This window comes from Terrapene carolina, unplaced genomic scaffold, assembly GCF_002925995.2.
Source record: "Terrapene carolina triunguis isolate 2854851 unplaced genomic scaffold, T_m_triunguis-2.0 Scaffold88, whole genome shotgun sequence".
In the NCBI taxonomy this organism is placed as follows: domain Eukaryota; kingdom Metazoa; phylum Chordata; order Testudines; family Emydidae; genus Terrapene; species Terrapene triunguis.
In genome coordinates, this window is record NW_020664439.1 from 44,925,485 (window position 1) to 44,951,447 (window position 25,963).

Consider the following 25,963-nt stretch of genomic DNA (forward strand, 5'->3'; position numbering starts at 1 on the left):
ACGCCAGGACAAATTCATCCTCAATGTAACCAAAGTCAGGGATGAATTGGTACCATATACCATGTCCTATGTGCCAAATGCCAGGTCCTTTCTGATCTAAGACACCAAACAAGGCAGAGCTCTTTGCAAGAGATGTGAGATAGCGTATGACACTGCTCCCCACAGGATACTGCCTATGTGAATAATAGTTACTGGGAAGTCATATACACCTCTCTCAAAGGATCCCGGCATTGGAAAAACAGAGTCATGGGATGTCATGATCAGAACAATGACTCAGTTCTCTAAAGAAAAACCCAATCGCTGTACTGGTAAGCTGTCCAGCCGCATCATTTTTTAAAAGTATATGTAAGGCAAGAGAACCAGAGTCCCTATTGCATTAGCGGGGGAAGCACATGCAAGTATTAACAACCCATCTAAGGAATATTTACCATCCTTTCCTGACCCAGCAAAGCAACGTGTCAAACAACAGAGGAAGAACCTCCTACCCCTACGTTCAATAATATTAGATATATTTTATATACCTGCCCATATGCAGAACAGCCACCTTAATTGGGGCAGATGTCACATTCTACCTCCACAAAGCAAGAAGAGGAGAATTCCAGGGCTCACATCAGTCAGGTATCAGCAGAGAAATATGACAAAGCAATTTCCTATAATTGTTTCCAAGAGTCATTTATATGGGAAGATTTTAATGGAGATGTTGATTAATCTCTAACTCTCAGGAGATCCACTTATAAAGCATAAGCAGGAGCCACCATCTAAAACCATGGGTTTCTGTCTTTGCCTGTTGGAAACATTCCTATGAATTGCAGTTAACATACCAGACTACGTCAAAGACCTTCTTCCTTTTCCCATTTGTACCTGCTCATTTTTTGTGTGGGTGACACACTGGGTCAGCTTCTCAACACTGCGCATAGTATTAACGCTGATTGTCAGATAGATGAACCCATGGGAGAGCAAAGTTTTGACACTCTCTTGGTGAAGAACCCTACTTTTTTCGCGATCATACATCTCTTAACACCTTTTGATTCTTCTTCCTCACGTCCCAGTACTTGACTGTTATTAATCCTGCTTCAGGAGTCCCATCTTCTTAGTTAAATGAAGTGGCTACCAAAGTTATCCAATGTGATGCAGAAGTACAGGTGCAGAAATGCAGTCTTTAAATCCATCAACTTCTTTCAAGAACACCTAAGAACGCTGGGTCAATGCAAACCTCACACAAGTGGCAGATCTCCTTCTTAAGTGTGCAGTTTGTGGACAAACAGAATTTAGTCTAGTCCATGTCTAGTTCAGTTCTTAACTTGCGTAATATTATCTTCCGAGTTTTGCACCATTTGGCCTCACTTTCTGCCCCATCCACCTCCAAACCCAGTGTCTATTGCTCAAAAATAAAAGATCAACTGCTTTAGTGAACAACGTGGTGCCCCACATCAATCAGGTGCAAAGACGCATTTGGTTATTTTCACAATAAACTCAAGTCAAAACACAGTGTTTCAAGCACATAAGTGTGTGTGTACTGGGGAGAGCAGCCCCAGGGAATAACACTGAAGCCATCAGTCATCTCAGAGCCAGTTGTTTATAATGGTGATCATAAAGACAGCTCACGCTCCTAGTTTACTTTCCTTTTAAATGTGCATACACCATTTTTGTAGCTAGTCTTCCTGTCCATCAGCTTCAAGCAGTTGAAGCAAAGGAGAACATTTATCAATAGGCCTCTCCTGGATGGACCTGAACTGATGATCTCATACTTAAAACTACCAATCATATGTAAGTTTGTTTCTATTTGTTTCTCTGTCTGGTATTTCTAAGGCACCTATTTATTGCCTTGCCATCTAAGTGTCCCGGTTCCAAATGAAAGAATATACATTAAAATCTCTGTGATTATGGACCCATAAGCTTCTTAGCAATTGAAGTTTTAATGACCCAATGATGAAAGCCCCCATTACCATACATTTAGTACAAATAAAAATAAGAAGACTTTAAACATTAAGCACTTAACTGTATTCTGGAGCTATGGGGAATTGCAGACAGAAGGACTGAGTGTGTCATGGAGGAGAACTGAACTGAAGAGAACGTAGGGGGAAAGCGTATGCTGTACATATAGCAAGCTGGGAGGGAAGCTCACAGACCTTCTAAGGTCCAATGGACCAGGTTCCCCTCCTGCAGACCTTAGTAAAGGGAGAAAGTGGACTGGGGAAGAGCACTGGCTGGAAATTGGATAGCCATGGCTAGTAGAGGGTCCTGGATGTGGGCTGGAATTAGGGAGCAGGGCTGCAGAACAGGAACGAGGACTGGCTGGGGAACCGAGGCTGGAGGTGGGCAGTAAGGATTCATAGGTACATAAATTGCATGAGCTATAAAACCAGACGGGCCCATTGTCTGACCTCCTGCATCACACAGGTCATAGGATTTCCCTGTGTTAAATCTAGTTTGAACTAGAGCGTATCTTTTAGTAAAGCCATCAATCTCGGTTTTAAAATTTCCAGTGCTAGAGAATCCACCCCCTTATTTCGAGTCTGATTTTCTCTAACTTCAGCTTCCAACCATTGAGATCTTGCTATGCCTTGGTCTGATAGACTGAAGATCCCTGTATCATCCAGTTTCTGTTCTCCATGTAGGTGTTTATAGACTGTCATCAAGTCACTCCTTAACCTTCTCTTCGATAAGCTAAATAGATTGAGCTCCTTGAGTCTTTCGCTGTAAGGCAGGTTTTCCAATTCTTTAGCCATTCTTGAGGCTCTTCTCTGAATCTTCTCCAATTTACCAACATCCGCAGTGGTCAAACCAGTGCCAAATACAGAGGTAACATTACCGCTCTTGGCTGGAGACCGATCTGATATGACCAGGGATCAGGTGAAAGAATCACATCTGCAGTGGGAAAATTTTGTACACCAGGCACGGAAAGCTTTAATTGACAACTTTTACCAGCGAGTGCCCTGAGCTTTTTAGTTGGTGGGAGCGTGGCATCCTATCAAATCACAGAACAAAGGAAATTCAAAACAAAGCGCTAAGACACCAACTGCAACACTATATTCACACATTCATTTAACAAACATTCTCAGTGACCAGCAGCTAAACAACCTTAACTCTGCCCCGAAACAAAACACACAATAGCTACAAAATGAACTTCATCCATTCATCACCACTCCCTCTCTCATTTGCACAAAAACACATTCATATCTTACTCTTATTCACACAAATGTTGTTTAAAGGGTCAATCTACAATCCACAAAATCAAAGATATTTTACCAATTCACCACCACCTGAGTATCTGTCTTACCCATCTAATCTTTCTTGGGTATTTCTATACCACCCAGCAGCAGACTACATAAGAGGGATCCAAATGACAGTCTTCCTCTTCTGAGCAAAATAATTCCATGTAAAGTATCATTAAAACAACACTGCATGAACAGACACTGTTCTTACACCAGATCATAAAAATATGTCCATCAATTTCAAATAGGAATTATTAATGTCACAATAAACCATCCAATTTGTGTTGTGGATGTTTGCAGGGATCTATTCCCAAGCGTGAGGGGCGGCCTGGGGGAAGGCATGATGGCGTCTGCTTGAAAATTTAACCATTGGGCAATGGAGCCTGACCACATGGGCTGACAGGAGATGGGAGTTGACTTTTTGATACTGTTTAGAGTTGATGCTGTGGGGAGGAAATACTCAGGAGCGCCCTTAGTTGAGTTAACTAAGTTTTTGGTAGGGGAATAAATATTGAGTTTCAACAATCCTGTGAGGTAGTTACATATTATTCCCATTTTACAGAGGAGTAAACTGAGACAGATGTGAAAATAGGGTGTCCACGTGTCCAGTTTTCGACTGGAAAATCTGACTGAAAAGGGAACCTGGCAGTGCTACTGACTACTACTGACCAGACACACGATGCCTGGTTACTGCGGGTGAGGGAGGCACCGAGTCATCACCCACGCCAACCCCTACTCAGCCGGTGCCGCCTCCTACCTGCGTCAGGCGGCTGCAGCTCCCAGCCCCAGTTCCGCAGACAAGTCCCTCCCAACCCGGGCCTGGGGCAGATGGGGGAAGCAGCAAGTGATGGTGAGGGGGAGAAGAGGAGCGAATGAGGTGGGGTCTTGGGGAAAAGAGACATGGCAGAGGTGGAGTCGTGGGGGAAGAGGCAGGGCGGGGAAGGTTCCGGCACTCCTGCTGGCGTGTCCGGTTTTTAAATATTACAAAGTTGGCAACCCTATGTGAAAACCAAACCCAAGGTCACAATGAAGCAGTGGCAGAGCTGAAGTTCTGGTTCAAAGTTTCTTGACTAGGCAAGAGACCACAATGCCTCCTCATAACGTTAACAGGAATGATGACAGCATGTCACAGTGATAAATGTCATTAGCAGAACTGGCAAAGAATCATTAGGTCCTAAGCTTTGTGCAATCAATACTGAACATAAGGCAGAAGCCAAATGGAACTTAGCACGTAGAAAGAGGGCTCAAAAATCCCTTGGAACAAAGAGAGCAAAAGTATTCTGTCTCCTTACAATCCCTGGGTTTCTGGGTGTCTCCCCTCCCGACTCCCTCCTGCTATGTGATTATTGTTTCCTTTAATCTGATCATTAATTGCTCTTGGTTTCCTCTGTTGTAGTTTGTCTCCCATTGTTTGGGATTTACATTACTCCACAGGAAATCAGTGAGAGGTCCTGTGATTAGAAAGGTGTGCTCCCTGTTAGGACCCACCCTTGCTTGCTCAGATACAGAGAACAGACCTTCTACAGAACTACACCAATGTAGCAAAAGGAAGTCATGTGAACAAAGGCAAAGGGACTATAATTTGGTTGTATTAAAAGCTACATGAATTCACTTTGTCCTGCACAATATACACTATACACACACCCCTTCATATTCACCTTCACACGCCAAGGCAATAGCTTTCTGCACAGGTTTGGATTTTTAATTTCATTTGTGAGTGTAGAGTTCATCACCAAGTGGTGATCACTGGCATATATAGAAAGGGGAGGTATGGTGCAAACGTCTTCTTGGCTAAATACGTCTCAATCTTACTGTCCATTACCCTGCTAAGTCCCTGCTGTGGGGAAGACAGAGATTCTCTGGAGCAGAAGATGCCACTCCGAGAAAATAATGCAGTTTGGGGATATAAATGCCCACTAGGTACTGATTAGGTCAAACTGATTCTCTCCTGTGCCCTAAAGCAGGTTTGGATCACCTCTCTCCAGCGGCGGCAATCTAGTGCAGCAGCTTTTTAACTGGGCTCTGATTTACAGGCCTGAACAAAACTAGATGCCACTCCTTTTTCACAAGGTTACCGCTGGACAGGATCTCCTTCCCCTGGCGAAACCGTTCCGTTTAAAATGTGAAGAAGCTGCTTTAGCAGTTGCACTGTCATAAAACCAGCCTCAGAGGTGCAGGCACACGCGGTTTCTATTCAGCACAACATTGCAAGAACAGAATCTATGTGACATAGCTGGCACATATTTCATGTGCTATCCCAGGGCAGTCAGAGCACACAGTAATCATAGATATTCTCCACCTCTAACATCTATTAGGTTATCTAGTCCATCCCCCTTCCAATGCAGGATTGCTCTTTACAGTAGATTCCCTGGAGTTCGGAGGGTGAGAAATGCTTTCACTTGTGAGCCTAACAAAACCACGCTATTACCTATTGAATGACAAGCCTCAAATATTTAAGCATCTGTCCCAAAAGAGAAGGTTAAAAATGAACTTTCCACGTGAGGCTGTTCAGGGCGGGGAGGGAGATTATTTTCCAGACAACATTTCTAGTCTCATTTTAATGATATAAAACAATGGAGCTTTCGTTAAGATTAAGGAACTTTGTCTGCCAGCCTGATCGACCCCTCTGTTCTCAGAAGTACAGCAACCTCCCGTAGTTTCACAGGAGACGTAGCTCTATGGCTGTTGAGCAGTGAAGTCAAAAGGAGCTCTTAGCTCGAGTCCAAAATACCTGTTTCTACTTGCCAAATAGAATACACACGCAACACAACTGATATAGCCCCACTTACATGGTCACAGATAAGAAACCACGTCATTTACGTCTCTTGTATTGAAACGCATCCACTGTACACACAATTAAACTGTCTTAGATAACGTTTTAATTCTTTTCCCTGCCCCGAGAACTGATCTGAGTGCTGCTGGAAAATATGATTATTCCAACTACAATATAGCACAGGAAATGATGCTTTGGAGATGACCCTTTTTGTAGTGAAATATGTGCTCCGTGCATCTAAATGCCTTGATCAAGTTATTACATCATCAGCATTTATTTCCATTTATAAGATTTGTATCCATGAGAGTCAGTCAAGAATTCTGTAAGAGCAATCACTCTTCCCTTATCTATTTTGTCTAGTAGATTTCAACCCAACTATTTTCCTTTGGTTTCCTGTGTTATTAGGTGTCCTGTATCTGCAGCTTGGTGAAGTAATATTAAAAAAAAAAAAAAACCCAACAACTTTGCCACAAAATCCTACATTTTTATTCAAGTCTGATTTTCCCTTTGAGTCTTTAGACCAGTGGTTCCCAAACTTGTTCCACTGCTTGTGCAAGGAAAGCCCCTGGCGAGCCAGGCCGGTTTGTTTACCTGCTGCGTCCGCAGGTTCGGCCGATCGCGGCACCCACGGGCCGCGGTTCGCCGCTCCAGGCCAATGGGAGCTGCTGGAAGCGGCGCGGGCCACTGCTTTAAACCAATCAAGAGACCAAAGGAGTCCAACTTGGGTTTGCTCAAGTAAGGGCTGAGAGGAGGGGTGAATAGCCCCAGGACAGTGTGAAGCACCCTGTTATGGACGCTGAGGTTACTGACCTGGTCTAAACGAAGAGCACCATCAATGAAGCGCTGTTTGCGCAGATGCTTGGCGATTCGGTGGAGGTTCAGGACAGCTCGGTGAATTTCATCGACTGGGTGCTGGGGAGAGACTGGAGGCAGTTCTTCTGGCCCAAAAACCTTGCTGGGGTTTTCAATCATACTCTGTGCATGGTCATAGCTCAGCTTCACGCAGGAACAGATAACCGTTCGCCCGAACCATTCATCAAGGATCTGCAAATCAGAAAATGTAAACAAAGTCATTAACTACAAGAGAAGGATCCTGCCATCCTTCACACCAGCTTATGCCTTTTTTCCTCATGTTAAAAATAAAAAAGATCCAATTAAACGGAGAAGGGGCTTGTGTGCAGATTGGTAGATAGAACCCTGAACACGGGCACCTAAACTTTGCCCAGGTGAGAGTCTAATTGGAAACCTACTAGAAGCTGGAGGGTCACATCTAATATGCAGCATATTGCAGCCACCCTTCATTACAGGGGTTTGGCCAAGAGAGAACATAAGCTGTGCCCTGAGGTTAATAGTCTTGCTTGGATCAAGACAGGGGACTGCCTGCTGGAACCTCCATGTCAGACAAATGTTTGTAGGCTACACTGTAGAAGTACATGGGCTGTACGTACTTTGGCCCCTGTTGGTCCAGACCTACCAATCTCCATCCCTCTCATTTCAATGGGTCTTAAACCCATTACTCAGGCCAGGGTTCAGCCCAAAGAATCGCAAGGAATAATCCGTGAGTTTCCACAATCTTTCTGATCCAACAAAGAAACGTTGCCAGTAAGCGCATATGAAATCAATTAAAAAAAATTCAAACAGAAACCACCCATATTTTTAAACTATTTAATAAAATGTCTCTCTGGAATTTAATCTTAAATTATTCGTTAGGACAGAAAGGAAAAGAGTCACATTTTTGGATGCAGCATGGTACCAACATTGCAAAGGTGCTCAGAGTGATGAGAATGTGATGGGACAACGGGGAACGGGCTTTGGGTCAGGGAATCAGACTCAAAGGGTGACGGGGCGATGAGAAGTTTGGAGAAGAAGGTTGAGGGTAAAACTAAGCAGAAGTGCTTAGAGGGCGAGTGGAGTGTTTTAATTCTGGCTCAAGCGGCAATCTCACATTCTCCGTTGGAGCAACTGGGCCACTCAAGGAGGAGGTACCTTTGGCAAGTGGGAGTATCCCAGGAGGAATGCCAGGTCTCTGTAAGGCAGAGTGAACCAGGGCATTGCCAGAGAAGGGCATGAACCGGGGAAGGATTTGCCATTGACGGAGCTGATTCACCCCCCTTACACTCCTACTATTCACCTCCTTAGCGCACCAGCATGCGCACATGCAGCATAACTCAACAGACTGGAGAACTGCACATCACTGGGCATCTAGGTCTATTTCCTATTAAATGAGGTCGTGTCCTGAACACTGGGACACATTTTTCTACGTCTTCAGCAACTAGAGGGGAAGGTCTTCTGATTTAAAGTTCTCAGAAGTGTAGCTGATGATGTAGAGGGGTGTGTGTGTGAGTGTGTATCATATATGTGCATTTCAGAGAAATTATTACAATTAACAGAACTTAAGGAATTAGCTATCCTCCTATTTTAAAAGCTATTCTGTCCCATCTCTGCTCCACTGCGTCCTATTAAGTTTAGTTTAACACTCGTTCTGAGTTGTAGGGTGCTACTTTTACTTGGTCACTGACACATAGTGAGAGCTGCTGCCAGGCTGGTCTGTTTCTAGCAGGCCTCCTTCCCCTTCTATATACTGACTGTGTTTTGGTAACCCTGAACCCAGGAATTTGAATTCCAAGACACTGCACTCTTATGCAAAACACATTGGGGCTATTGTAAAAGTTCCCAACCCTTCTGGATGCCATGTTGTTAATATAAGAAACTTCATTCTTCTGCCACTGTCCGAGAAATCAGAAATGATATCCAAGGGGAAATGCTGGTCTCTTGCCCCCTATGATGGATGAGTAACGAATACTCAGAAAAGTCTATATTTCAGTGCTTAAAAAAGCTCTGAAATTAAATTACTGCTATTTTTCAATGTCACACACATTATTTCCAAAGTCTATTCTTTAATGGGAGACAATGTCAGATCACTATGGGGAAAAGGTTTTCTTTTTGATGGAAACCATGAAACTTTACACACTTTTTTTTTTTTTTTTAAAAAGCTTCTCCTTCCCCTCTGTTTGTGGTGTGTGGGGGGTTTGTTTTGTTTTCTTGGTTTGTCTGTTTAAATCACTGGGGCAAAAAACTCCCTATCAAAAGCCAGGGAAGTTTCCTGTAAGGTAATAAGCTACTGCAGGATCTCTTTAGACACTACGCCATGGGCAAAAGGAAAAATACAAAAACAATTAGCAGGTTAAAGAAAAATAAACAGTTCACGTTTTAATTAGGCAAACAAAGGGGTCCTCAAGCTCCCAGAAAGATTTTTCTCAAAGTAGTGAAATGAGTGTCGGACAAGGCTGAGTTTTCCTTTATTGGAACTGAACTTCTAATTTCATTCATCCACACAAACCCTCTGTAAATAAGGGAGCGCTCTCCTAGCCTGACATTTAAATGTTTTATCATCTCCCTTTTCTTGACAATGTTCTAATCTCTAGATATTGGTAACAGCTGCATTAAAACAAGACCCTTATCAAACTTGGTTCTCACCACTGTAAGCTCCAAAACTGTAATGATTTAGGCACTTAGGTACTAATTATGTCTAGCGGTAGGTGAAATAATTCCATCCAGTAAAAAATGAAGAGGTCTGGACAAAAAGCAGAAAAGGAATTCCTAGTAAAAGCAATGGTTCTCCCACAGCAGAGGTGAATAAAATCCTGGATTTTACAAGGTAACCTATAGCTGGCTTCCTCCTTAATATGGAAGGAGCAGCAAGGAGAATTCAGGTACGAACATGCAAAGTTACATTTTGATCTGAATGAATCATCCCTGATTTGGGCAAAGCTGGGAACTCGTTATGCAGCTTGTAGACTAAGTTCATGAATGGACCTAGCTGAGAATTTCCTTGACCTTGTAGTTAGATCACGGGTTCTCAACCAGGGAATGGGATCCCATTGGGGGACAGTCCTCAAACAGGTTTCAGGGTGTTGCCACCATCTTCCTTTAGTTTATGGCTAGTCTGAAGTAGGTACCAGGACTCTCCTATTGGACCATGGGGTCACAGTATGAAAAAGGTTGCGAACTAAAGTGATGCTGGTTTTCAAAAGATGGCGTACAACCGCATATCTAATTTTCATGAACCATTACTGCACATGTATGTTGGTATCAGTGCAATCAGCTAGTTAAAAGTCTAACTGGCCATTTGCATGCACATTTGTAGTAACTGTACGTGCAGTTTGCACTGCATGTTTGGAAAACTGGACTCTAAATGTTTTCAAGGTTGCTTTCTCGGGCAAGCTTTGCTTTAAAGAAGGGAACAAATGCAATCAACTACAGTTACAGTAGTATTTAGTTCCAGAACTAAGATGTATCATATAACGCTTCATTAGTATTAGTATTATTATAACCACCACCACACCTCCTAGCAGACCCAGTCATGAATCAAGCCTCCATTGTGTCAGGTGCTGTATAAAAACAGAACACAAAGATGGTCCTGCCCCAAGGAGCGGACAATCAAAGTCTAACACAAGAGACAGCAGATGGAGGAATACAAGGAAACAATGAGACGAAATAGGTGATATGCAGTGGGCACAGCCACACATCTAGATGTTTTTCAGTATGTTAATGAAGGATTAAATAGGAGGAGTCCAGGGCAAAACCCCACAAACTCGCTAGTTTGGCAAATTTGGCAGAGGCCAGGAATTTTCTTCAGGTCTCAAAATCTGAGACAAATTTTAGCCCGGAGAGTGTTAGCTGTCCTGGGATTAGATAATCTTGAAAATACAGATACAGAATGGGAAGCCCAGTGGCGCTAAGGAGCAGTTGATCAAGATGGAAAGTTTACCACTGACAAGCAAGTGTGTTTCTATACCGTATTTGTATTCACCCTCCTTTATTGTTACCAGGGCGATTTGCTTGAAAGTAGGCTCTTGATTTTTAGAAGTTCATCTGTTCCTGTTGCTTAATCCCCACCTGAAAACAATCTCCTATAGCAGTGGAATTGTGACATCATCGTTTCCTTGTTGTTGAAATAACCGTAGTATTGTACCTTCAGGGTTGGAGTGGGAAGCAGGAAGAGCAGATAAGCTCTTAAACAGAGATCCTATTTCAGACAGTTGTCAGAACAGTCACCAAATGGATAGGGAGAGTACAGAGAACTACAACAAATGTGGCATATAAACTGGGTAGGTTCCAAATGATGTTTGGATAATGGTTTGCTTTGGAATCAATCGCCCGATGAATAACAATATTATACTATATTGCACAACAGATCCACTCCTATGTAAGATCTCTCTCCAAATTTTCCTGCCATTTCTCTCTAAAATATCTTTATTGTCCCTCACAGGAAGCAACATGGACCAGATTTCTGTTTTGCTGCCTGAAATTTAAACGTTCTACCAAAATCTCACTTTTCCTGCCTGACTGACAAAAGCAGAAGCCAAATCTTCCAGAGTTCTGTTAATTTCCCTTTGGGAAATATCGGATACAGTACGATACCGCCACAGGAGATCAACCAGCCTGTGTGTGAACACAGGCTGGCCATGTTCATGGCAAGGCGTAAGAACAGGCACTGCCAATAACAGCTGGTGCTGACGTCCCCTGCTATTTTATCTTCTGGACACTAGTCACCATCCCTGACCCCTGGAAGGCAGCTGAGGAAGCTGCTGCAGTGTGTTGTGGAGTATGCAATTTTGTGACATTTGGTTCTTTTCAACTGGTCTAAAGTGCACTTTAATACCACCTCTACTAGTACTAAGATACTGCTTCTAATTGAGGTTTACTGGGTTTTCACACATACATTCAACATATTTTATGGAGACATCGAAATAGATTTTGGATACGTCTTGCCCACATGAATGCATATGGATGCCTGTTGTCGACACTTTCTAACAAATCTAGAGCAGATGGTAGTGGTTGAGAGCCAGGAAGAAGCACTAATTACATCAGGTGTCTCAGACCACAGCAGTTGACCGTCCTCGTTAGCAGCATTGTGTTTCAAGCACCACAGAAAAGGAAATGGGATAGAACCTGACATGCTAGTTTATGTGCGGTGCACAGCAGTGGAATTCAGAACGGGGGCTGCATCTCAGCTGCAATATGCCTCGTTCTGCCCACAATGACACAGCGCAGCTCAGTTCTTGAAACATATTGCATCAAGGTGACAATATTGGAGCAGTTAATACACAGATCCTTGAAAAGGCACTTCGCAGGCGGCATGCCAGAACTTCCTACTGAAGTTCACAGTGCTGCACAAGCTGTAGGCCAGACAGCATGGCCTGTTATGCTTGTGTGTAGTGCTAAAACAGTTGATTATAATGCAATGAGTGATTTCAAAAGCCCCACAAGATGGCACCAGTCTTCAGAAAGGGTTAAAGGACAGCCATTGTTTTACTTATTAAAAAAATCAGTCACTCCCATGTAGGAATCTATAGGCATTTTACTGGTAGACGTATTAACTGGAGGTTTGTTTGTATTGCAAGGGATTACTGACAAGCCCTTACCCTATAGTGGTTCTGTCAGGCAGTGCTTTATAATCTCAACGTCAAAATACTGTTCTGTAGACTGTGTAACAAGGTGCTCATAAGGCCCCTGTGTTCCGAGCCTCTCTCCATGTTACATCATCATTTCTTACAGCTCTGCATGCCACTGACAGAGAACTCAAAGTTCAAAGGCCACGTTCAGCAAGCAGAACGGCCTGTTGACAGACTTCACCTCTTACTAACCCTGAAAAGAGAAAATGATCCCATTGCTCCTGCCTACACAAGCACCACAGTGTAGTAGCACTAGAGGTGCTTTGCCCTGACGCTCAAGGATAAGCTCTTGGAGAAAAGCCAAGCTGGAAAAAGGGTTGTGGTTGCCGTCTCCTCTTAGAAGGAGTAAGGTTCATTAACTTGCCTTCAATTCTTATTCAAACCCAGTGACCCAAACTTCCATTCAGACTTGAAAGGCTTCCCAGGAGAAATCTGTTTGTTGAGTTGGCCCTAGGCAATCAGCCTTCCAAAAGGAAAGCATAGACTCTGATGTCAGAGACCTTTCCCTACTGGAATGCAGCCTGACTTCAGAGATCAGCATCCCCGAGCAGACATGAGGAAAGACACGGTGACTCCTCCAAAAACTTTCACTGGCTGAAATGTGGTAGATCTAAGTCTTGTTCTAAAACCAAGCATCAATATCTAAGAGGTAAGAATTAGCAGCTCCTCTTCATTGCTCAAAGAGCACTCGGTGGTAAATACAGGGCCAAATGAGTACCTGGTATTAGAGGGTGTCTTGAGCAATTAGAATTCAGGATACAGAAAGCTGAAGATTTCCCAAACAACAGTCTGAACCCTTTATAATGCTAGAGATGGGCCTAGAATGGGAGATAAATTACAACACTGAAGACGTTCGGCTGCAGCTGAACTTTGCAGTGCAGCCTCATTGCTAATACGTACAATGAGATTCTGAGCCCTTCTGGAGCAATGTGGACCTTTACAACGAAGCCAAACTAATTTTCATTGGAAAGGTCACCTGAGGATCACTTCACCCCAAAAACCAGACACCCCACCAACCTTGGCAAGGACACAATGCATAAAAGCAACACGCTTATGGGAGAGCAGCAGGCTTGAAATACAAAAGAACTCTTCCTGTTTTCCAAAGCCTTTTAGGGAGGGGACACGCAGTCACTATTCTGAGAGGGCCCTGCCACCATAAAAGCAACCAAGGAGCAGACTGTTATGCTGCCCAGAGGGATGGGAGATAAACAGAGAGAAAGAAATGAAGACCCAGGAAGAGCTGACTGCTCCCCTCACCACCGGTTCAAACACGAAGACAAGTGGACTATCACTTGATGCCTTCAATGCCAAGATGCTGCATCTGCATGCCTGAAATCATGAGAAATCAAGGTGATGTTCGTTTACACATTGCACAGCCCCAAAGAGTACAACTGGGTCTTTTTAAAAGGGCTACATCATGCTATGCCCATTAATATACTTTCTAGTTATGTAAGTAATAACCCAAACTCATGATAAAGGGCATAAACTGCCCACCACAGGGGTCAGGAAGGAATATTTTCCTCAGTCACAGCACTGCATAACTGGCTAAATGTCAGGGGGGGCCGAAGGCGCTGAATCAATATCTGGTGCTTCAGAAAAATGTAACTATTTCTGGAGACAAGATCCTGAAGAGACAAGTGGCCTAATATGGTGCTGCAGAAATCCTCTGTTCCTAACATTCATTCTCTCTCCCAGTCACCGTCAATAACACTGATTGTTTCCATCCCTCTCATCACGAGGATGTTCCAGTCAGTTGTTCCACAGAATCCTATCCACAGGACACAGCGTTCACGGGATGGGGGAGACTCTTGAAGCCTTTATTTTGAGCAGACATATTCCTGGATTACCCATGTTAGTACCCTATCTGTTTACATCAATGTGGCCCAGTGCTGCTGCTGACCTTGCCCATGAAGAGTCACCAGGAAGAATGAAGGAGACAGGGTGCACAGGGTTACCTTGCCTTCTGGAGTCATTTTCCACATTACAGAAAACGTCAGTCTGTCTTTCATCGGATTGAGACTGCACAACTCCTCGCAAAGCAGCCTGGGAAGCATAGGGATCACCTGAAAAAACAAGACAGCATGAGTAAGGACATTCACTTCTTGTGTCCTGACTCCCCCAAGGCACAGGTCCCCAACAAAAAGCAAGGAAAAGGTCTAAACAGAGTCACTTAAATGGAGCATCTCTTCAGCTCTCAAAGTTACAACCTCTATGCCTTCTGCAGCCTTCTTGTTGCCACTTTAACACTGGGAGGGATGGGGGAAGCTCAGCAAAGTATAACTGGAACAGGCAGGAGTTTTCCAGTGGTCAGAGGCATAGGAGTCTTGCTTGATTCTGTTCCCTGCTCTGTCACATGCAGACTGACATTAGGTAAGTAATTTAACTTGCCCTAATCTGCCCTCTGAAAAATAAGTATAATACTTCCCTATGGCTACGTCTACACTACCCGCCTGAATCGGCGGGCAGAAATCGATCTCTCGGGGATCCCCGAATCGACGCTTGTACTCCACCAGCGGAGGTAGGAGTAAGCGCCGTCGACGGGGGAGCCGCGGAGGTCGATTTGCCGCCATCCTCACAGCGGGGTAAGTCGGCTCCGATACGTCGAATTCAGCTACGCTATTCGCGTAGCTGAATTTGCGTATCTTAAATCGACACCCCCCTCCCTCCCCCGTAGTGAAGACGTAGCCTAAGTCACAGAGATGACGCAAGGCTTTACTGACGTTTGTACAGCACTTCGGCAGCCTGGGTCAAAAGGCAGTGGAGATATTGGCTAGATAACCAAAGAAAAGCACTTGTTTTATGACTACCCTACATGCAGTAAAGGGATTGAGAAGCCAAGACAGGGAACAACGATTATTTTTATTGTACTCACTTCCAGTTCAACACAATACCAGTGTATATCAGAACCAGACAGAAGTCATTAGTTGGGATTTCATCTGTGAAACAGTAGCCCATGTCCAATCAATATTTGTTAAGCTGATCCCGGATGCCTATCAAATCAGTTATTCCTAAACGGACTATAGCCAAGAGTAAAGGTTTGGGGCCCAGGTCTCCTGCTGGGATAAATCAACGTAATTCCAGCGATTTCAATGGTGTTGCGCTGATTTACGCCAGTGAGGAGTTGTCTCTCTGGTTATTTTCCAGGTGACGCCTGTGGAAAAGATCACATTTAGCAGCCATTTAGTGAGTCAAATCTTATGATTTGAAGTTTCATTTTTGTATTTCCTCTCTCATTATTGACCCTTTTGAAAAACAGTAAATACACTAATCAAAATGTGCATATTCTTATTGTTTATATAGGGTCAGTAATGAGCCTGGTACTTTACAGATAAGGAGGAACACAAATTTTCTGCTCAGAAGAGTTCGCAAAATTAATATTTTAGATACTGAGTTTAAGTTTTATTTCTACTGCTAAATCCCACCACCATGGTAAACATAGAAACAGGACTATCTAAGGGTATGTCTTCACTACCCGCCGGATCGGTGGGCAGCGATTGATACAGCGGGGATCAATTTATCACGTCTAGTCTAGACGCGATAAATCAACCCCTGGGTGCTCTCCTGTCGACTCCTGTACTCCAGCGCCACGAGAGGCGCAGGCAGAGTTGACAGGGAAGCGGCAGCAGTCGAAGACACCACGGTAAGTCGATCTATGTACGTCAACTTCAGCTACATTATTCACATAGCTGAAGTCGCATAACTTAGAGCAATCCCCCCACGCCCCCCCCAGTGTAGACCAGGGCTAAGTCACATTAACACGCACTGTTCCGAATCCTGACACCCATCTTTTAGAGATAGTTCTGCTGTATCTGGAACTCTGATGAATAACTGGGCTCTCAAAAAGCACAAGAAATAAAAATTAGGGTCTCTTTTTTCAAAGAACACACATTTCATATTTACCTTTAGCTTTCAAAGAAAGTTCTTAGAATATTTAATCGCATTTGTAGTTTGGCACTAGACCATTGCTCATAAATCCACTCTAATTGCACTGTGTATTAATGCCAAAAGATTAACTGTATGGTCTCTTGACAATTCAGGAGCCACTTTCAACATGAATCAGCAGTGCTGGTTCAAGTGGAAGGTCAGAAGGGCAAAGATTATGATAAGCTGTTTCCCGCAACACAAAGGCCGTCAACTGTGTTATTCCAGTTGTGAAAAGCACGTTAACAATACTAGTAAGTTCATAATTTACAGATATACTACGTGAGGTCTGCCATGCTGCCTGGAAAGCCCAACAACACAAGGTTATAAATTTAGAATGAGCTCTGTCAACACACAGCAGAAAAGAGAACATAGGCATTATGTAGAGAAAGGTTATGGGATGTTGGAAATTCCCACTTTACTAAAATCTCATGTGATTGTTTTGAGTAAAATCCTTACTGACATGTACAGATCACACAGAACAAGTGGTAGTAGTGCAATAAAATTCCTAAATGCATAATCCAGAATAAAGAACGCAGTTGCAGGTGCCTCTTCTTTGGAAAACTGTCATCTTGTGATAACTGAGACTACGGAGATCACATCCAAAAATCCATAAGGACCCACACTCTGGGATGGGGGCATCTGAAAGCACTAAACCCAAGCAGGCCTCTTTGTTGATATCAATGATATTTGATTTGAATACGTTTGTGTACCACAGCTTTCCCCTTCCCTGATCTCCTACTGAAGCAATAACATTCTGCTAGAGAAATACAGGATCCAGTATGCTTTGCATGAAATCTGTGGTGACCCTAGGCATAAAATATAGCTCAGATGATATGAGGGGATGCTCTTGTTTTAAAAAGTTCTCTTAAGTGTACTTGAACATGATTAATAACTGACTCAAGAGGCTATAATGGCGCAGAAGGGGTTCTGATGATGTAAAACAAAGCTTTAACTCAGATTATAATTATAGTACTAAACACTCATCTTCAAGCAATTAATTGTTACAAACCTACTATATCGAGCAGAGAAGTATTACTCCCATTTCACAGATAGGGAAAAGGAGTTAGAGGCAAACGGATTTGAATGAAGCCAGAGAAGTCATCGTGCAAGGGTTGTTTCAATTCACAGTCCTGTTTTAGGCCTTGATTCAGCAAGGTACTTAAGTGAGTTGTCCCACTGAAGTCAATGGGACTTCATGTGCTTCGTTACATATACGCTTAAGTGCTATGCTGAATTAAGTCCTTAGTTCTGTGTTCAGGCCACACCTCCACAGTCCTGGTCAGTTGTCTGCATCTGTTTACTATCTGGATTCTCCTACATATTTTACATAGAAAATAAATTCACAGTTGTGACATACAAAGTTTGGGTCATGCTTGCACATTTCGTCTCATGGCCTGACCACTAAGACGATACAGTCAAATACTGTAAGACAAACTAAGCATCGGATTTCTTAAGGCATACGAGGGCAGTATTTATACATAAAGCAGCAACAGTTCCGTCAGGTTTTGAGAAGACAGGCGTTCTTAAGGGGTGTCCCCTGGCTCCTTCTTTCACCAGAAAAGGCTTTTGCAATAGGACTTGGAGTAGGAGGAGCATTCTGCTTTTCAGATGTAACATATGTAAAGATCTGTGAAAGATTTGTAAAGTATCAGTGATGCATAGCGGTGTCTCGAATAATCAACGGAGGCCTCATCTCTTCACATGCCTTACCCTTAGAACGTGCAAGGTGACCATCTGCCAAGAGATAGCAATGTATGCCAGCCAGTACATGGATTACTACGGAATGTAGACATTCAGCTGGTTGAAATGTAGGGAAAGAATTCTACCTTAAATGTGAACTGGCTTCCTAGGCAAATAACTACGGGCTGGCTACGATGAGGCCCACCTCCTCGGGCTCTGTTTTTACTGTAACTGGAGTGTGGCACATCACTGAACTAAAGTGACCACCACAGGTTCAGGGATCGACGGGCTCTCACTTTCGATTACTCTGAGAAATACAGTTGCAGAGATCGAGTGGTAAAACTAGAAAAAATAGTCTTCCAAATGCGGAGTGGGGAGGTAGTTAACAGCCCCCAGGAAAGTCTTTCTAATGTGCATTAGAACCCAACTGTGTAAAACAATGAAAAGTGCATTTACTTCAGTCAGAATTAGAGGCTGATGAATACAACACTCTCTACTGCGGGTTTGCATTTTAAATCAAATTATAGGCAGAGGGTTTAGCGTTCCCTCTCTCCCCTCAGATAAACTTTCTTCCTGCCCATCTCCGAAGTGCGAAGTGCAGAGCTGAATTAGCGAGGGGCCCAGCAAGCAAGCATCTTGAGGGAAAGTTGTTTCCTTTTGCCATGTTTTATCTGCTCCCCATGGTGCTTTCTGAGTCAGTTACAAATCTGTATGACAAGCTTTGTGTGCCCTACTGACATCGGAGGGGATGCGGACGAGAGCTGAGAGAGACCAGATGTGAGGAACTGGGGGGGGGGGGGAGGAGTCTGTCTGAACAACTTATGAATTCTGGTTGACAATGTGAAGTTGTATTCTGAAAAACTGCTGTATCATGAGTGTGTGTGCAGATCCACTATTGCTGGCAGGCCCCGTAGCAGGTACACACCAGACAGATACAAAGGGAAACATTTAAGGTTAATGACAGTACCTTAATCACCCAAAGGTTCTGCTAAAAAGGCAGCTCAAACCTTAGAAATTCAGTCTAGCTGACCCCTCTGAAGGGCGGGGGAAGGTGAGAGCAGTGGAAACTTACTCCAAAGGTAGAACAAAGGTGGCCAGGAAGAGTTTAAATAGCAAGCCACACGGCAAGAGAGGACAGGAAGATGAAGCGTGAGAGTGAGCAAGGTCAGTGAAGCTGGGGGGGAAGGGGCTTCATGAGGGAGAGACCACCCAGCATGTAACAGCCTTGTGAGTAGGGTGACCAGATGTCCTGATTTTATAGGGACAGTCCCGATTTTTGGGTCTTTTTCTTGTATAAGCTCCTATTACCCCCCACCCCCATCCCGATCCCGATTTTTCACACTTGCTTTCTGGTCACCCTACTTGTGAGGCAGGGGGACACTGCCTGCCTGCCTTCCTGGACAGCAATGATCCCTAAGGGAAGGGTGAGATAGAAAGAGACCTGTGTGTAATGCTCATTGTTTTGTATGATCTGCACTCGCCTGTGCATTATATAAGTAAGTATAAAAGAGCATTAATGTGTTAGACTCTGTGCCAGGTGTGTGACTGTGTGTTAACTGCTTCACAACTGCCGCACGCCCCTGAGAGAGTTAAACTGCAATCAGGAGCATCACACCTTTGGGGTGGAGCTCTGGGAGAGGAACTGTTTAAATAACTGGGCGATCTGGTGGTGGTGGGCAGCGCTGCTCTTGGGGGCTATGAGCGGGTCGTCTGAGGACTTCCATTTCTGAGGAGGGGGAGTTGACAGAGTCAGGGCCCAGGAAACATGCCGGAGAACCCAAGGGAGGAATCAGATCCGTGGTCTGCTGAGGCTCTAGAGGCTTGAAACATGCCGGGATCCAGAGCACAGAGATCGGGATTCCCTTCACTGCAGTCCTAGTGGGTCGCCGGCAGACAGCATTCACTAGGATCTATCACTGTGACCCCAGACTAAGAGAAACGGGCACTGAAGATGGAAGTTTTCCTGTGTAGTGTCTTTCTGTGGCTATAAAACTTAACATGTCCTGGCACACTGTTCAACAGCTAGTCCCTCTGGCTGGCAGGTTCACATAGTACCATGTGACTCTTTGACCCTGCTTCTGAGAACATTGGGCTTTTTGGGGTTTGCCTCTTGGGTTAATAAACTGCCTCCAGAATCCAACGCCTTGTTTTCAGACGTAGTACTGATTCCTGGAGAGCTGGAGTAGCTGGAGGGGGCATACACACTGCACTGGAAAACTCCCCATTGGCTTTAAAAGGCAGAAACATCTGCTGGAGCGGGGACTGGCTCACTAGCCAAGTTCAGCAGCAGGTGAGCCAGGGCAGCCCTATAATCAATGGGAATTGCCATAGAGGTTTTTCAGGGATCAGTGGGGGGGAATCAATCAATCAACAAGACAAAGAGCAAAAAGAACAAACACTGTTTAAGAATAACCCCTGGGATTTTCAGAAAGTCACATGGACAATTTTATTCCCCTCAAACAATCTAATTCCTCTGTTGCCCTCCCTTGGCTGACTGCTCTCAATTGGTTCAGGTTAATTATGATCAGTCAGCTGACGTCCATGAGTGACCCCTTCATCCTTGGTCTATCTGCTGAGGTGGTATTACATTACCAGTCTGAGCTTCCATCGGCCCGATGCGGGGAGGGGAACACAGATTTAACAATGGGGTGGGCTCAGTCAGCCTATCACTCATACACTGAAAGACACTCAAAGGAAATAGGCAATTTGTTTACGAGCCAAGATTTCTGCTTCAGAGTTTTCTTTTTTGTATCAACACTTCCATGAATTCAGATTTCGATCAACTCTTTGTTACCCAGCTTGACATTATCAAAATATCAACACCCTGACAACCTGCTGGTGTCAAAAGTGAATGTCTTAAAGTCCTTGGACTCAACAAGTAGACAGGCTTCCAGTTCCAATCTTTGATCTCTATTATAAAACAGGACCAGTAAAATATTGTAGGGATTTATGGCTGACCTTTCACTTGAGTTGCTTCACACCTAAAATAACACCACCATAATATGTACCAAAAGAGAGAAAACTGTTTAGGTTTTCTTGCTTTTTAAAACTTGATTCACTCTTACTTCTAAACCTCTGGCTTTTATTAAACAAACTGTTAGCCATTACACAATAATTTGTCTTCTGGACAGATGGTTCAGGGGAATTAAATATGTAGATTTATTTAATTTCCTTTTTGGGAGAATTTGCATTATTCTAAGTCATGGCAGTGTCACAGCTGCATTTGTGGAACAGTTCCATCAAAGGAAAGTCTATTTTCTATGAGCGTGACCTTGCCATCTTATTGTTTCAACCAGCTCTTATTACCCTCTTCTGTCCAGACCCACATTTATTTTGTTAGAATTAATAACCATCATATTAAGAATTAGGATTTTCAGATCCAACATTTGATCAATTTTTAACCAAGTTAGAGACACTGGGGAAAGTCTTCCGTATTTTCAATATCTAATTTGGTTTTCACTCTTAAAAATGTATCCATTCAGGGCAAAAGGACGGATAAAATGCCACTCCTGGAGTTAACAAACCAAGGCAGTTGGAGACCAAATAAAGATTTAGGGCATGACAAGGCATTATGTAAGTGGGAATCCTAGTTAAACAAAAAGAATGAAATCTAAAGCTGGTTGAAAACTTTCTGTCAAAACTGTTCTTCAGCAGGAAATTGGGTTTTCAAATAAATGATTTTTTTCCATAAAAAGTATGTTTTCCATGGAATTTTTTTTTAAACAAAAAAAATTAAGCCTGAAAAGCAAAATATCTTGATTTGTAAATGTTGCCACAGTGCCTCATGGGTGTTTTAGTTGGATTGCCTCATATCCCCATTCTCCTCTATAGGAGAGGCTTCCTGCAGGACTATATCTCCCATGACACACCACACTGTAGCACCTATGTGCCCTGTGTCTTGCAATGAGAGAACTATTCTAAAACAGTTTATCCATTTGAAACCCTTGTGCATGGACCCACAGAGGCAGTGTTTCAATTGCTATTCCAAGTGGCATCCCCGTGCCCATAAAGCACTTAAAAAGCCCCTGGATTTCTTTGGATCCTCCACAATTCGGTCCTATCACTGATCAACTAAAACTAAAAAGTCATGGAAATAAATTATAAATCAACTATTCAGAATAAACAACTAGAAACTGAAACCAACGTAACTGCACAATTAGCATCAGAGAAATAGTTCTGAATCCCCTGTGGGTGGTGGACAAAGCAGAACAGAAGACCGTTACTGGGATGTGGCATTTTATAAGCACAGGTCAACACACACACACCCTCTAATGGATAAGCTGTGTTACAATGTTCCAGGACCATCAGAGTCAGCACATGAGAGTGGGAAACTACAGAAGCAATTTCATGAGGGAGAAGCCAGTGTTACTGACACAGGAAAGTTTTAAAACCTTCAAAAATATTTCTAGACTGTGTCCAAACAACAGCGAAAGGTCAGAGCACTGGTGAAGATGTTAAGGAATTAGCATGCATAGGCTACTTCTGTCAAAGACTGTGGCCCAGCCTCTAGTCACTCTCAGCCAGACATAACACAACTGCAACAAGAGCAAATTTCCAAGTGCAGCAGATTAGGCATGGATTCACGTTAACTGATGGGAGAAATCTTTAGTTTCCAATGCTCTTTCAAGCTCCCACCGAGATGTGAAGGTGTCACTTTATGAATTATAAGCAAATCTGGTAAGGAGGGGATGGGAGAAAGGTCATTGCAGATCACGCACACTAAACGGAAGAATGTTAACCAGAGATGCCCCTTCTTCTGGGCACATCTGTGGAACAACAGTGGAAAGTGTCTCTTCTATAAATAGGATGTAGCCCAACTGATCAGGAGGGAAGAACAGGATCTGTTCTTATGAACCTTGGGCTGTCCCTTCATATTCCACTTTCTGTTGCTCCTGCTTCAAGATTACACAGTAGGTTGGCAGAAAGAAGGTTATTTGGCTTCCTTCAATGTAATATTTGATGTAGCCTGAAAGCACTTTTGCACATTTAACTGTGAAAATCAAGAACAACAACAGGATACAGATTTGGCCTGGAATCTTCCTAAATTTACCCCATCAAATAATTTAAAATCAGCATATATGCATTACTACATTTTACTTCAGAAATGTAGCATTTGTTTCTTAAGTTGCTTTGATTGATGCCTGTTCCATTTCAATTACATTTTACTGTACGATGAAATCGTGTATTCCTGTTTTATGCAACGCCTTCTTTGGATGTACTGAGATTTTGTACAACTTAGTTATCCATGTGTTGGATTTGCTTGTTTCTTGTAGGTTTACTATAATAATGGTTTGAGTTTCATAGAATCGTATGACTGGAAGGGACTTCGAGAGGTCATCTAGTCCAGTGCCCTGCACTCAGGCAGGACTAAGTATTATCTAGACCATGCCTGACAGGTTTTTGTCTAACCTGCTCTGAAAAATCAGCAATGATGGAGATTCCACAACCTCCCTAGGCAGTTTATTCCAGTGCTTAATCACGCTGACAGTTAGGAAGTTTTCCCTAATGTCCAACCTAAACCGCCCTTGCTGCAATTTAAGCCCATTGCTTCTTGTCCTATCCTCAGAGGTTAAGGACAACAATTTTTCTCCCTCCTCCTTGTAACAACCTTTTATGTACTTGAAAACTGTTATATCCCCTCTCAGTCTTCTCTTCTCCAGACTAAACAAACCCAATTTTTTCAATCTTCCCTCATAGGTCAAGTTTTCTAAACCTTTAATCATTTTTGTTGCTCTTCTCTGGACTTTCTCCAATTGGTCCACATCCTTCCTGAAATGTGGCGCCCAGAACTGGACACAATACTCCAGTTGAGGCCTAATCAGCGTGGAGTAGATCGGAAGAATTACTTTCTCATAAGTTTGTTTCATTGCTTCTGATAATGATCCTTTATAGTGAATTTAAGGTAAAAGGGAGACAGGTCTCAGAAAAAGGAGATAGCTATTCTTACCTTCTGCACTAGATACACACTAGTTGCCCTTTCACTGGCCACTTGATCCAGCGCTGTTCCTTCCAGAACAAAGTAACTCACATCTGCGATATGAACACCCACTTCAACGTTTCCTGAAATTGCATCGGGAAATCAGTATAGTATTAAGGGGAAGTAATTGCATCCAAAAGTCACCTTTTCAAGAAGAATTTCTACAGTTTTACAATCACTAGACTTTCTGCCAGGTCATTTTTGGCAGCGCAGTTATTCAAGAGGTATAAGTTCTGTGAGTTAGCACAGAGCCATCGATAACGAGACGGCAAGGAAAACGTACAAGATGACGACAACACGCAATGTTCACAAGTATTTTGCCCCTGTGGACAGGTCTTTACATTTCCAGATATAGATTCTTTTGACTGATTATTCTATTTAGCAACTGACACAGTAAACTCTACTCTCTCTCCTGTCTGATTGCTGAACGCTGCCGAAACCGGCCAGTAATTGTTGCCCCTAAGGCTGGGGCTGATAAAAGCATTATATTCTACGATGCAGCCTCTGATCACCCTCATCTAAAGTTGAAGTACGCACTGCAGAGACTATAATTTGGGGGCCACAGAGTTTTGTCTGGAACTAAGAATTCTTTCTTTATCTAGGTACCAATATGGCCCCGTTACTGCAAGTGAATATGCAATTGGTAAGAAGTGTGTGACCATGTCTTTCAAATCTGGACCTTGTTACAATGATCCAGGCCTTTGTTACCTTGATATCAGGACACTGCAAAGCAACTTACATGGGCTGCACCTGAAAATCATCTAGAAATGTAAGGTAGTACAGAATGCAGTTGCAGGCTTATTATGCAGTACTTCAAGCAGGAAGAACATTACACTGTCGGCTCTTAGATCTGCACGAGTTTCCATTTCATTTCCGGGTGGCGCCTACGTTGCAGTTTATGACCCATGAAGCCCTAATTGGCTTAGACACGGGACACCTGAAAGCCCAGCTCTCTTCTTGCATGATACTGTTGCAGTTACAATTAAAGGAGGTATTAGCGGCCCCTTGGTTTAAAGTCAGGGGGGCTGCTCACAAGGTGTTTACCATGAAGCAGGCGTCCTTAGCTTGGGAAGTAATTTAATCCCATGGTCCAACAGAGCCTGGTTTGTTGCTCTTCAAGGAAAACTACAAGTGTTGTCTGTTTTTTCACGAAGAGCTGGGCTAACAGATTTACAGTGATTAGCTGTAGAATATTTTTAATTCCATTGATCTCTCAATTGTTAATAGGCTTTTTTGTTTGTTTTTAAACAGGGTTCACCCTGGGATAATGACTTTGTTTCTATTACAGATATTTATCCTTATATATATATATATTTTTTTTTAAATACAATTTACACTGACTCTGAACTAGTAAAAAACCCAGTATAGGGCAGCTTTGTAAGCAGGTGTAAAAATAAAGCACGAATCTATAGCATTATTGTTTTCATCTAATTTCTGTATTTTAAGTGTAATTTGATAATAAACAGATACAATAACTAAGCACCGCAATTTATCTGACTGCACACCCTTCTGATGATGCTAGACCAGGGGCGGGCAAACTTTTTGGCTTGAGGGATAGCTCAGTGGTCTGAGCATTGGCCTGCTAAACCCAGGGTTGAGAGTTCAATCCTTGAAGGGGCCATTTAGGGAACTGGGGTAAAAATCTGTCTGGGGATTGGCCCTGCTTTGAGCAGGGGGTTGGACTAGATGACCTCCTGAGGTCCCTTCCAACCCTGATATTCTATGATCGGGTTTCGGAAATTGTATGGAGGGCCGGTTAGGGGAGGCTGTGCCTCCCCAAACATCCAGGCGTGGCCCAGCCCCTGCCCCCCGTCTTTCCCCCCCCCCTGCTTCTCACCCCCTAATGGCCTGCCCCCACGGGACTCCTGCCCCATCCAACCCCCCCACTCCCTGTCCCCTGACCGCCCCTGGATCCACCCAACCCTGACTCCCCCCC

The 25,963-nt window shown here is 43.4% G+C and overlaps 1 protein-coding gene across 3 annotated transcripts in view; it reads right to left on the reverse strand.

Moving 5' to 3' along the window:
- Positions 1-25,963, reverse strand: part of DIS3L2 (DIS3 like 3'-5' exoribonuclease 2) — a 256,668-nt gene that overhangs the window by 83,281 nt on the left and 147,424 nt on the right. For all 3 annotated transcript variants that reach the window (XM_026650106.1, XM_026650109.1, XM_026650108.1), the window contains 3 exons: positions 23,998-24,110; positions 14,402-14,509; positions 6,799-7,032 (listed from right to left, as the gene is read on the reverse strand). In XM_026650106.1, coding sequence (XP_026505891.1) covers positions 6,799-7,032; positions 14,402-14,509; positions 23,998-24,110 — 455 coding nt within the window. The remainder of the gene's footprint in view (positions 1-6,798; positions 7,033-14,401; positions 14,510-23,997; positions 24,111-25,963) is intronic.